Genomic DNA, 12,505 nt, shown 5'->3' with positions numbered 1-12,505 from the left:
ACGGCACATAATGTGTGTGTTTTATATCCAACTTTTTTTCAGGCAAAGATGCTGACTATATGTGCTATGAAAGGACCCCTCCGTGGTGAGCGCTCTCTTGGAGACGAGGTGTAACAACTTCTGAAGAACAAATCACACGTGAAGGATTACAATATGATGAAAGGAAGTTCATTGGCACCTCATTCACTCACATTAGGGAACATCATATGAACAATTGCATGGTGACACACCCCCTGAGGGGCACAGGGCAGGGTATGGCATCATCTATTTCTATGCAAGTGTCTATGTAGGGGTCCAGCAATACCATATTGGGGAATGCTTTATTGGTCTTCCTCTCACTGACCAGGTATATCTGACCATTGACTGTGGCACAGCCCGAGAAGAACTTTCTGTCCAGGCACTCCTCCTTTAGAATAGTCCACTCATCTGTTTCCACATCCAGACGCAGTGTTTGGCCTCCAAACAGATAGAGGGCACCATTGAGCTCTGTAGCTAAAAGGTCATACCTGGAGATGAGCAAAGAAAACAAGTATGACATTTTCAGGTTGTTTCATGTGTTGACATTCTATCAACCAAAGTCTGGCCTTCTGACCATTTGTATAAAAGAAAAAGTTCTGTGAAAGTGTTTGCTAATTATCAAACTTTAGCACTACACTGTCAACAACCACCACATAATTTTATACATGAATATGAAACAAGTTTAATTTGAAATTTCCCTCACCGTGGAAATGGGGAGTAGGATACGACATCCCATTGATCCTCCTTCACCAGATACCTCTGAATTCCACTGTACACATCGCCATTTTCATCCAATCCACATGCTACATAGATACAGGAGCCTAGCGAAGCGACAGCCGCCCTCTCCACTGCCCTCACCATGGGGCTTATCTCTTCCCAACCCTCTTCTGACCCAAGGACCAGCTTCTCCACATCAGCCACAGGCCCTTCATCCATGCTCCCCCCAAGCACATACAGCACTGAATCCAGCCCTATGGAGCAGTGGCTGTGCCTTGACTTCTGCAAGGCCGGCCCATCAACCCAGCGCTGGTTCCCACATTCGTAAATCCTGACCCAATCCACACTGAACCACAGCACATCACGGAAGTATCCGCCTGTCAAAATCAAATTGTCTCCTAGAGGAGTGGAGAAATAGAGTAAATAAGGACCTTGCAAGCATAACATCAGATTAAACTTTTATATGCTATACTGGCTTAATCAACTTCAGTCTTGGGTGGTTGGGGGTGGGGGCTCATATCCCAGTAGGTCTTACGCAGAAGCCAGCGAGATACCGTAGACAGCCTGACAGTCCATCACTGGACCCACACACACCATTTACACTTTTGAGCAATTTAGTGTTTCCAGTAAACCTGCTAAGCATGTCTCTGGGACATAACCACAGCACCCAGAGGAATCCCACTCAAACATGGGGAGAACATTCAAACTCCACACAGTAGCAATTGGATCAAACCCTGAGCCCTTCCTGCTGTGAGGCAGCAGTGCTAACCTCCAAGCCAACATGCATCCTCAAATAAGACATGAATATGCCAATGTACTTAATATCAGTAAAGTGGTATATGCGGTGTAACAAATATGTGGGGTAATGTATTCCTACATGTATATACTGCACAGCAAATATTTATTGTCAATGCAATCTCAAACATTACTTAACATATTACTCCTCATTATCACCACCATGCTCACTACCAAAGCATTACCTACTGCAGCTACAGAGTACTGCGTGAGGTTCTTCCTTTGAAGAGGGGCACAGTTCTTCCATCTACCACTGAGAGGGTGAAACTGGTACAGTGCCTGTTTCTCCTGATCATGAGGTCCACCCAGGACAAACAAAGTCTCTCTGGCCCTGGTCCGATGTATTGATCTGCCCATGGACCAAGTGGCTGGGAAATGTTCGTTCAATTTACAGATGAGCTTGGCACTTGGGTCAGACCCTTTGATACGGGTCAAGAGTTCAGTGATATATGGCAAAGAGAGACACTCAGGCCTCACCAGCTCAATTAGTTCCAGAAAATGTTCTTCCCGCCTGGAGTCAACAGTTGCCCAGCGAATGGTGACCTCCAGGGCCAAGTCATCTTTGGGGATGGACAGGTCATCGCTGGCGAGAAGGTCAGCAACACTTTCCTTAGACAGAGACAGGAAGTCCTCGTCAGAGGCAACAGCAGGGAAGTGTGTGAGCACCACCTGTCTTGCTGCCTTGTAGAGCTGTGTACAGCCAAGGTGCCAGGCGTAGCTCATCATTCCCAAACAATTGCTGAGGTGGAGCTCCCTTTCTAGGAACTTGCAGCACAGCAGCCTGGCTCGCTCCAGCTGGAGAAAATCTGCAGTCTCAAGGATCCCTAGAACGTTCTCCCTATCCAGTGGTAGAGTGGATGTCTCTGTGAATGCCATCAAGATCCGGAAGTGGTCCAGGCCCACTCCTCTGATTTCAACGTGCTTTTTGCTTCTCTCCCTTCCACAGCCAAAGAAGAGAGCTCTGAAGTAAGGACTCTGGAGGGCCAGTCGTTGTCGGTTGACATAGAAACACTCTCCCTCAACCTGTAGCATTGTATCAGGGATTACATCAAGCTCCGACTGACACTCAGGGTCTTCCTTATGCAAAGAAGATTCATATTCCTCCAGTTTGTTCTTGTCAGAGGAAACACTGTGTCTTAATCTCTGAGTTTCCTGCTCTGTATCTGCTTTGCAGGCCATGTCACTACATACACAGCCGCACCAATAGTCTGAAACGCATGCTGTCCCACTTCTCTGGTTTACATCAGGCAAGCCAGTGATATTAATAGCTTATATCCCCCTGACTGCCTATTTGCTACCCACCAAGTAAACATGGAAAGGAGGTCAGTTTGGAAAACTGATGCTAATTATAACACAGACCCTCTGTGTGCCAAGCACACTTATTAGTTTAACATTCATATATGTAGTAGGCTGTTTTTCACAACTGGCTGTTGTCCCGTATTTTAGAGATGTATCCTTAGAGTCAAGTTATATTAATAATAAATCACACTGTAGTTACAGTATAATCACATATCAAAGACACCGATTTTAGTGAACATGGTCAGTTTTTAAATTTTTCCCTCATTGTAAAGTGATCTATCTTGGGCATGTTCGGGTGGAGGTGGAGGATCAGTTTGGTGCAAGGCTTATGGTTAGCAGTTTACAAGTGAGAGTAGGGAATCGATTGATGAACCCGAGAAACTGCGGTTGGCATCGAGAAATCGGAGGTGAGGGGTCTCTCTGGATGGCATGGGGAAACCCAACAGAGCGGTGAAAACTATGGCAGGTAGGCCTAGCTCTGCTGTGAATGGGCCAGAGTGGGGAGACTCTGATAGTAGTGGAAGCTAGATTAAGAGGAGAGGTGATGATTAGCGAGCAACAGTATGGTTTCATGCCACGAAAAAGCACTACAGATGGGACGTCTGATTTGAGAATGTTGATGGAGAAGTATAGAGAAGGTCAGAAGGAGTTAGATTGTCTCTTTGTGGATTTAGAGAAAGCATATGATAGGGTGCCGAGAGAGGCGTTGCGGTATTGTATGAGGAAGTTGGGAGTAGCAGAGAAGTATGTAAGAGTGTTGCAGGATATGTATGTGGGCAGTGTGACAGTGGTGAGGTGTGCGATAGGAATGATTGATGGGTTCAAGGTGGAGGTGGTATTACATCAAGGATCAGCTCTGAGCCCTTTCTTGTTTAAAATGGTGATAGACAGGTTGACAGACGAGATCAGGAAGGAGTCTCCAGGGACTATGATGATCGCAGATTACATTATCATCTATAGTGAGCGTAGGGGCAGGTTGAGGAGAGTCTGGAAAGGTGGAGGTATGGACTCGAGAGAAGAGGAGTTAAAGTCAGTAGGAGGAAGAGGGAATACATATGCATGAATGAGAGGGAGGACAGCGGAATGGTGAGGATGCAAGGAGTAGAGGAAATGAAGGTGGATTAGTTTGAATACTTGGGGTCAACTGTTCAATGTAACAGGGAGTGCAGAAGAGAGTCGAAGAAGAGTGCAGGCAGGGTGGAGCAGGTGGAGAAGAGTGACAGTAGGGATTTGCGACAGAAGGGTTCCAGCAAGAGTTAAAGAGAAGGTTTACAAGATGGTAGTGAGACCAGCTATGTTATATTGTTTGGAGACAGTGGCACTGATGAAAAGATGGGAGGTGGAGCTGGAGGTGGCAGAGTTGAAGATGCTAAGATTTTCATTGGGAGGGGCGAAGGAGGACAGAATTAGGAACGATTATATTAGAGGGACAGCTTGGGTTTGACGGTTTGGAGACAAAGCAAAAGAGGCAAGATTGAGATAGTCTGGACATGTGCATAGGAGTATACTGGGAAAAGGATGCTGAACATGGAGCTGCCAGGCAAGGGGAAAAGAGGAAGGCCAAAGAGATTTATAAATGTGGTGAGGGAGGAGATGTAGGTGGCTGGCATGACAGAGGAAGATGCAGAGGACAGCAAGAGATGGAAATGGATGATCCGCTATGGCAACCCCTAACAGGAGCAGCAAAAAGTAGTAGTAGTAGTAGATAGAGTTTTTGGCATCAAGCCATTCTTGTGGATACTTCTCTATATTGTTGTTGTAAAGCACTTGCTATAACAAGGTATATAATGCTGTTGCTGTAACTTGATATCTCAGATGTGATGCTGCTGTTGCTGCAGCATGAACTATTGATGGGTATAATGCATTTTTTAGCCCACCTAACCAATATCACCACCAGCCATCACTGGGCACAAGTAAGGAAAGTTGTGAGAAAAACAAGGAAACAAAGTTGAAGGGAATTCTGTAACAAAGAAGGGAGAGCAACTATGTATGGGGAATAATAAGAAAGGTGAGGTGAGTCAAAAGAGAGTGGCAGTACCCAGTATTAAAAGTTGGAGAGGAAACAGCAATATCAAATTAAGATAAAGCAGAAATAATGGCCAGGCTGTTCACTGAAATTCATAGTTCCAATAATCTAACAGAGGAAGGGAAACAAGGGAGAGAAGAATCTAGAGAAGCATATCCAGATGTTTTACGGAGACAAGAGTGTAAGAAATGAGGAGAGCTATAGCAAAGTCTGGGTTAACATCTTCAGGAAAAGACCCAATTTGTCATATAATTTTTAAACATTAAGGAGTTCAGACAGAAATCAAACTTTTAGGAATATATGATAAAGTATGGGAAAAAGGAAGAGTACCTACCAGTTGGAAAGATGCAGTTATTATACCTATAATAAAACCAGGAAAGGACCTGGCAAGTCCAACAAGATACAGACCACTTACTTCACATGTTGGGAAAATAATGGAAAAGATGATTAGAGAGAATGACTATAAAAAGTAGAGGATTGTTTTCTCTTACCAGAGTGAATTTAGGACAGGAATAGTGAATCCGTAATTTCTTTGGATACAGAAATTAGAAAAGCCCAAATTAATAAAGAATCCTTAATGGTAGTGTTCTCTGATGTAGAGAAAGCATATGATATAGTATGGAAAGAGGGATTAATGATTAAGTCTGATAAAATGGAAATAACAGGAAGAACCTTTAATTGGATTACATTTTTACATTTGATAGATATATTCAGGTTAAGACGGGAACAACACTATCTACTAGATATAAGGGAGATAAGGGAACTCCTCAGGGTAGTGTGATCAGCCCAATACTTTTCTCCATTATGATTAATGATATGTGCTCTGACGTAAGATGTGATATTGGAAAATCATTATTTGCTGATGTGGGACCGTATGGAAAAGGGGGATTTTTTTTCTCCCAATTTAGTGGCCAATCGCTCCCTATTCTAATTCAAACACCCACCCTCGTACTGTATGCATTCGCCAACTGCATCTCTCCGGCCGGCAGTCTCGAAGGAGACGCCTCGCCACTTTCGTGACAAGGCGAATCCAGGCCGAATCACTGCTTTTTCCGACCCACCCAGAGATGCATTCATGTGACAAACACAAGCCGACTCCGCCCCCCTCCCGAAGACAGCGTTGCCAATTATGCTGCTTCATCAAATCCGGCCATAGTCGGATCTGACGGGACCAGGGCGCGAACCCCAGTCCCCAGTGGGCAACTGCATCGACACAAAGCTGATGCTTAGACCGCTACACCACCGCAGACCCTAAGAGGGAAGAATTTAACAGTAATTCAAGGATGATAAAATGATGATGGTGGTAAAGATATGGTCGTACTGGGGATTTAGGTTTTCAATGGAGAAGACAAAGGTAGTGGTATTTATGAGGAAGAAGATAAGAGAGGCTGGTGTAGACTTAAGATGTCAGGGAAACGGATAGAGCAGGTGAACACTTTTCGATTTCTGGGGGTTTTATTTGATACAAAGTTGACCTGGAGTGATCATCTAAATAAGATAGAGAAAAATGCAAGATGGTTCTAAATGTAAAGAGATGTCTGACAGGTTCTGAATGGAGAAGAAGTAGAGGTGCTTTGAGGAAAATGTATGTTGCTTTAATAAGATCAGGGATTGATTATGGAAGTGTAGCATACAGGTCAGCAGCAAAAACATTGCACAAAATTAGACACTGAGATTATCCTGTTGGGCTATTATGACTTCTCCAGCTAAAGCAAGCTGGAGAAGGGGAGAAAAAACACTGAACCTAAGATATAAACAGCTAATGATGAATTACTGGGCATATCTTCAAGGGCACAAGGAAGGAGATCATCCAAATGTGAAAACCCTTGAACCATGCTGGGGAAGTGGGAAAGCAACAGGAGAATGTTGTTTGGGCAGCAAGTAAAATGGCAAATGAAATGGGATTACATGAGAAAAGTACAGTACCTTACCCACTGACTCCAACATGGTTATTTCTCTGTATTTTATATTCAAGATAAAATAAAAAGAGATAAAGGAAAAGGAAACTGGGTAAAATAGTTGACGAAAGACTAAGAACAACACATAAAACATTTATTCCAGTATACAGGTGCAATCAAAATTATTCAGCCTCCATTGCATATTAGCTTTATTGGCAAAATGTACAATTTTTTCAGCTGTTTGCAATAAGCAAATTACACAATAACAGTTCAAATAGTTCAATAAAACTAATATTACAAAGGTTTTATCCAAATTCAACACAAAATGCTACTTTTAATGACTACTGCAGTCTCAAAATTATTCAACCCCCTGAACAGAATCCCTCATAAGAGCACACATTTGCAAATCAGGTGTTGTCTCACGCACAGCTGATACAACTAATCAAGGGCTTCATTAGTTGCATCAGGTGTGCCTGAGATAGAACACATCAATACCGGGACTGGCTAGGGGTTTGTTGTAGGTGACATTTGATTGCATGTTAGAAATATGGCTAAGTCAAGAGAATTGTCCAAAAAGTTAAGAGAAGAGATCATTGCCTTGCATAAACAAGGAAAAGGATACAAAAAGATAGCAAAGGCACTGGCTGTCCCTAGAGATACAGTTGGAAGTATAGTTTGCAAGTTCAAAGTTAAAAGAACAGTGGCTACACTACCTGGACATGGCAGGAAGAGGAAGCTATCAACGGCTGCCACCAGATTCCTGAGCAGGCAGGTGATCAAAAACCCTTGAGTGACTGCAAAAGACCTGCAGCAAGACTTGGCAGCAGGCACTGAGGTTGCAGTTTGCCCAGTAAGGCGCATACTAAATGCTGAAGGGCCCCATGCCTGAACTCCAAGACGTACACCACTACTGACCCAAAAGCACAAGAAAAGTCGGTTCCATATGCTCAAAACCATATAAATAAGCCAGAGGTTTTGGGATTCTGTTCTGTGGAGTGATGAAACAAAACTGGAACTTTTTGGGCCTATGGATCAGCGGTATGTCTGGAGGAGGAAGAATGAAGCATACGCTGAAAAGAACACCCTGCCTACGGTGAAGCATGGCAGTGGCTCGGTGATGCTCTGGGACTGCTTTGCTTCCTCTGGCACTGGAAACCTGCAGCGTGTGGAGGGCAAGATGGATTCAATCAAGTATCAGGAAATCCTAGGAGAAAACGACATGCCGTCTGTGAAGAAGCTGAAGCTTGGGCGTCATTGGACCTTCCAACAGGACAATGACCCCAAGCACACCTCAAAGTCCACCAAAGCTTGGTTTCAGAAGAAGTCCTGGAAGATTCTAGAGTGGCCGTCACAGTCGCCTGACTTGAACCCCATAGAAAATCTTTGGTGGTATTTGAAGAGGGCGGTTGCAGCACGCAAACCCAAGAATATTAGTGAACTGGGTGCCATTGCCCATGAGGAATGGGCTAAGATTCCTCAGGAACGCTGCCAGAAGCTGGTTCCCGGCTATGCATCATGTTTGCAGCAGGTCATAACAGCAAAACAGTGCTCTACTAAGTACTAAAGACGCTTGTCATGAAGGAGTTGAATAATTTTGAGACTGCAGTAGTCATTAAAATTGGCATTTTGTGTTATATAAAATAAAGCAAAAAGTGGGAGGAATGAAAACAATAGGAAAGAATTCCAGAAAGAAAACAATTATATCAAGACACAGGTTAGGACACAGGGTTAAATAAAACAATGCACTTAATATAGAAACATCTGTCAGGACTATGTGAATGTGGTTTAGAAGAAGAAACGGTTGAACATGTTATCTGTCACTGCCAGTATAAACCACAGAGAAAAGCTGAAGAAAGAATAAAAGAAACGTGGGGTGGGAATATTGAATCTTAAGAATTTATTTAGTATTGAGGAAGGACAATATAAAGCCTTGTTTTGAGTTTTTAAAAGAAACTGGATTAATGAAGAGAATTTAGGGAGTTTTTTTTAGTCCTAATGGAAATAGGGAACTCTAGGCCACACCCCAGCATAGTAGGTGGCAGGAATACACTTAAACGCTAGTTGCTGTCTTGGAAGAGAGATCCCTCCTCTGTTGCTCTCCCTGAGGTCTCTTCCTATTTTTTCTCCCTGTTAAAGGTTTTTTTTTTTAGGGAGTTGCTCCTTATCCGATGAGAAGGTCTAAGGACAGGATGGTGTGTTGCTGTTAAGCCAACTGAGGCAAATTTGTAATTTGTGATATTGGGCTATACAAATAAAATTGATTTGATTTGATTTGCTACCCACCATTAAAACAACAATAACAACAACAAGAGAGAGAAGAAGGTGATCTATAATCTTGTACCACCGTCAGGCCAAACTTTTTAAAAAAAATCTTTATTAAACATTCAAATAACAAACAGGCGTTATCATTGTTAAACACGCCTAACAATAATTCCAAGCAGCATACTTTAACAAGGTGAAAACAAACAAAAAAGTTTGAAGCCCTTCTGCTTTTTGGTAACTGACGTATGGCATGCTTCTTGGATAATGCAACTAACGTTGTTAACCGTGAGTTTGGGTAAATCTTGAGGAGACTGAGTGAAAAACGCCATTGCTTCGCTGTTGTTGTCAGTTGTCTGTATTAACTTCCGGCGCTGCCCGGAAATGATTGAGCAGGCCGTGTCGGAATGTGCAAGAGAGTGTGCTGAAAGCCCATTGCAGCGAAAAGCACTGACAAAGTGATAAATCCTTGAGCGCTTGTTGATTCACGTCCTCCGATAACGACTCCCCCCTTCTTGTCACAGTGGCTGGGCCAAGTGGCACACTTCCGATAGCATTTTTAATGTCCTCTTTGTCTTTGAATTCTTTGAATAATGTCTTGGCGGCAACGGCCATTGCCTCCTTGTACAGCTCTCCATCAGTGAACGGTTTCTTATGTTTAGCCAAAAGATAGCTGACACGGAAGGATGCCTCTGTTGCAGCCTTACTTTTAGCTGCTGGTTTGGTAAAAAGCGACTGCTGTGCTTTCAATATAGACTTGAGCTCGTTAACTTTCCTTGAACAAAGCATGCTTTTTAGTGGGTAGGTTACTTTGAACTTGGGGTGGATGGTGTTGTGGTGCCGCTCCATGTTACCCTTTTTGCAGGCGCTACAGCCTGGTGACAAATCAGGCAAATCATTTTGGTGAAGAGAAAATCCATTCTACGTGAAAATAAATGTTTTGCTTTTTCCATTGTGCCTCTGCCATCGTGTATCGTTAGCTTGATAGCTCGTGAGCGTAACAAGAAGTGCTTGAGCTAGTTAAGGCGCGAGTCTGGGATGTAATTTTTCAGCCGTTAACCTAGAAACTGTATTTGATTGGCCAGATTTACCCCTTCCCCACCCCTCGACCACCATCACTACACACAGGGCTCACACAGGGTGCATTTGAAATTAAAATAAATAATAATGAATAAATACTGCTGGGATAGGCTCCAGCATCCCCACGACCCTGAGAGCAGGAAAAGCAGTTTGGATAATGGATGGATGGATGGATGAATAAATAAAAACATTTACATTTATGTGGGGGTTTTTTCTTTGATTTTGAAAACTTCCCCTGTTCGACTTGGAATGCTTCCAAGACCCACTTGTCGACTGCGATTGATGGGTTGGCGACTCTTGGGCTAATGCTAGTGCTATCCATGCTCGGGGTGTTTTTCTTTCTGCTTTTGTCTTAATTCGTCGCTGTTTCAGCTTTTTTCGGGGGGGGGGCATATCCAATATAATGGTGTTGAATTGTGATAAAAGGCAGCAGTAGTTGTTTTGGTACTTGCGTTGCTAGGAAAGGGGTTATCCATCCATTATCCAAACCGCTTATCCTGTTCTCAGGGTCGTGGGGTTAGGAAACGGGTTAAAATAAAGGAATTAGAATAGGAGCTGGTTTCATTGTGTCCGTCCTCTATGCCGCCATCTTTAACCGCCACTCCCCTGTATCTTTATAGAATTATGTCTTTTACCGCTCTTTCAGCTAAACATCTAATACTTCTTAATTGTCTTTAGTCATAACAGAATAATAACGTAATAAACAGCCATAAAGGGCCATCCTCCTTAACAGTCCTGTGTACCTTGGCCAGCACTGTAGCTAAAGAAAAGGCTGGTAGATGGATGACGCCCTTGCCAGATGCACAGGCAAAGCTAGCCTTGTCTACCATGCTGACTGTATGTATTTGCTGAAATGCCTGCCTCCAGCCCGACTAAAGCTGCCCACCTAAGTTGGTGTCAAATTTTGGCTGCACCAGTTCTCTGCACCTCTTAATGATGTTCATGCCTAATAGTCCCAGAACTGAAGGGGAATGTGGTGACTCTTTAATCAGGAACCCACACTCAGGGATAGTAAGTCCCATGGCCTCCACTTCCAGCTCCAGATAACCGATGTAAGGTATATTCAACCCATTAGCTGCAGTTATCTTTAACCACTCAGATGTAGAAATGAGGTCCTTGTCATTTCCAGATAAATGTTCCCTGAGAAAACTCTCTGAAATGGTACTAGCATTGCTACCAGTATTTAGTAGACATGATATCTTTACATCATTTATTTTGGTATCTACTACCCGGCATTCACCAACTGCATATTCTAGTATTCTTTCCCGGCTAAGTGGAGCTTTAGTTGAGCCACTAACCTCCCCTCAGATTGCCTGGCTCATAGCAACCGAGGGAGTCAGTTTTCCTGAGTAGCAAAGGGCTCTGGTGTCCCCTTGTCCTGACGGCTACATGTCTGGTGACACCTCTCAGCCAAGTGCCCTACCCCTCTACATTTGAAGCAGATGGGTCGCCCATCCTCATCATACCCTGGCAGTGGTCTAGGTCCCCAGCTTAACTCTCTGACTGTCTGCTGGGCCTGGAATGGTGCCATTTCTCTGAGCGCATTGGCGAGCTCTGACACATTTTTTCTTAATTCAGCTATCTGTTTATCTTACTGAGCCACTGCTCTCTGAATAGCATCTACAGCGTCAGGCTGGTCCTTCTCTACTGCAACAGCTGCACAATGGGGCTCACTAACTACCTCAGACTGTACCTGCCTGTTCTTCACAGCCCTGGGCCCCTGAGGCTTACTGTCTTCGATGGACCAAAGGATAACCTCATTACGTATTGCAAGGCTAGACTGGGGTTTGTGCCTTACAAACTTACGGAGCTTCCGTCTGAGTGCTGGATCCCTCAACCCCTCAATGAACTGGTCTCTTAGCATTTCTTCCTCTCTGGGTAAACCTTCCCTTAACTGTTACTTACAGAACTTAAGATCTGAGACAAGGCATGGGGGTAATCACAGAGGTCCTCACCATCAAACTGCTTATGATTGTAGAAAGTCTGCAACAGCTGGGTAGTACTACGTTTTTCTCCAAATGCATTTCTCAAGAAGGCAAAGATCACTGGGTTCTCCTGACTGGTCTCCCAAACACAGCTGCACTTCCTCTAAGGCAGGACCTTTCAGCAGTGACAGAGTAAAATCTAACTGTTCCTCCCTAGACTGTTCTCTGGCCCTCAAAACTCTCTTTACCTACTCAATGAATTCATTCACTGACCTCCCATCTGTAGCATATTCACCACTAAAGCCTTGGATCTGATGCCACATGGCACATATATATAAGAACGTGTACTACTACCACTGGCTCTATTAGCCATTCTCTCATCCTGCCTCTTGTACTTAGTTCTGTAATTCTTGCACAATATTTGAATTACAATCCCCTTCCCTCAAGACCTGGTTATGCTCATTGACTACCACCCCTCCATCATCAGA

The 12,505-nt window shown here is 43.7% G+C and overlaps 1 protein-coding gene across 1 annotated transcript; it reads right to left on the bottom strand.

Annotated features, from left to right (window-relative positions):
* Positions 1–202: 202 nt before the first annotated feature.
* Positions 203–2,709, bottom strand: LOC130110778 (kelch-like protein 23). The gene is made up of 3 exons (XM_056277960.1): positions 1,716–2,709; positions 722–1,133; positions 203–506 (listed from the first exon to the last, which is right to left on the bottom strand). Exons 1-3 carry the CDS (start codon positions 2,707–2,709, stop codon positions 203–205), a joined length of 1,710 nt encoding a protein of 569 aa, XP_056133935.1.
* Positions 2,710–12,505: the final 9,796 nt, after the last annotated feature.

This window comes from Lampris incognitus, chromosome 3 (genome assembly GCF_029633865.1).
Source record: "Lampris incognitus isolate fLamInc1 chromosome 3, fLamInc1.hap2, whole genome shotgun sequence".
Lineage (NCBI taxonomy): Eukaryota > Metazoa > Chordata > Actinopteri > Lampriformes > Lampridae > Lampris > Lampris incognitus.
This window is presented reverse-complemented; position numbering and strand designations above follow the sequence as displayed.

What these genes read in the sequence shown, in the direction of transcription:
- LOC130110778 (XM_056277960.1), bottom strand. Translation starts at nt 2,709, where the DNA reads ATGGCCTGCAAAGCAGATACAGAGCAGGAAACTCAGAGATTAAGACAC. An exon ending in GTACTCTGTAGCTGCAGTAG is followed by an intron (nt 1,134 to 1,715) that starts GTAATGCTTTGG and finishes CCACTCCTCTAG; the next exon opens with GAGACAATTTGATTTTGACA. An exon ending in TCCTACTCCCCATTTCCACG is followed by an intron (nt 507 to 721) that starts GTGAGGGAAATT and finishes GCTCATCTCCAG; the next exon opens with GTATGACCTTTTAGCTACAG.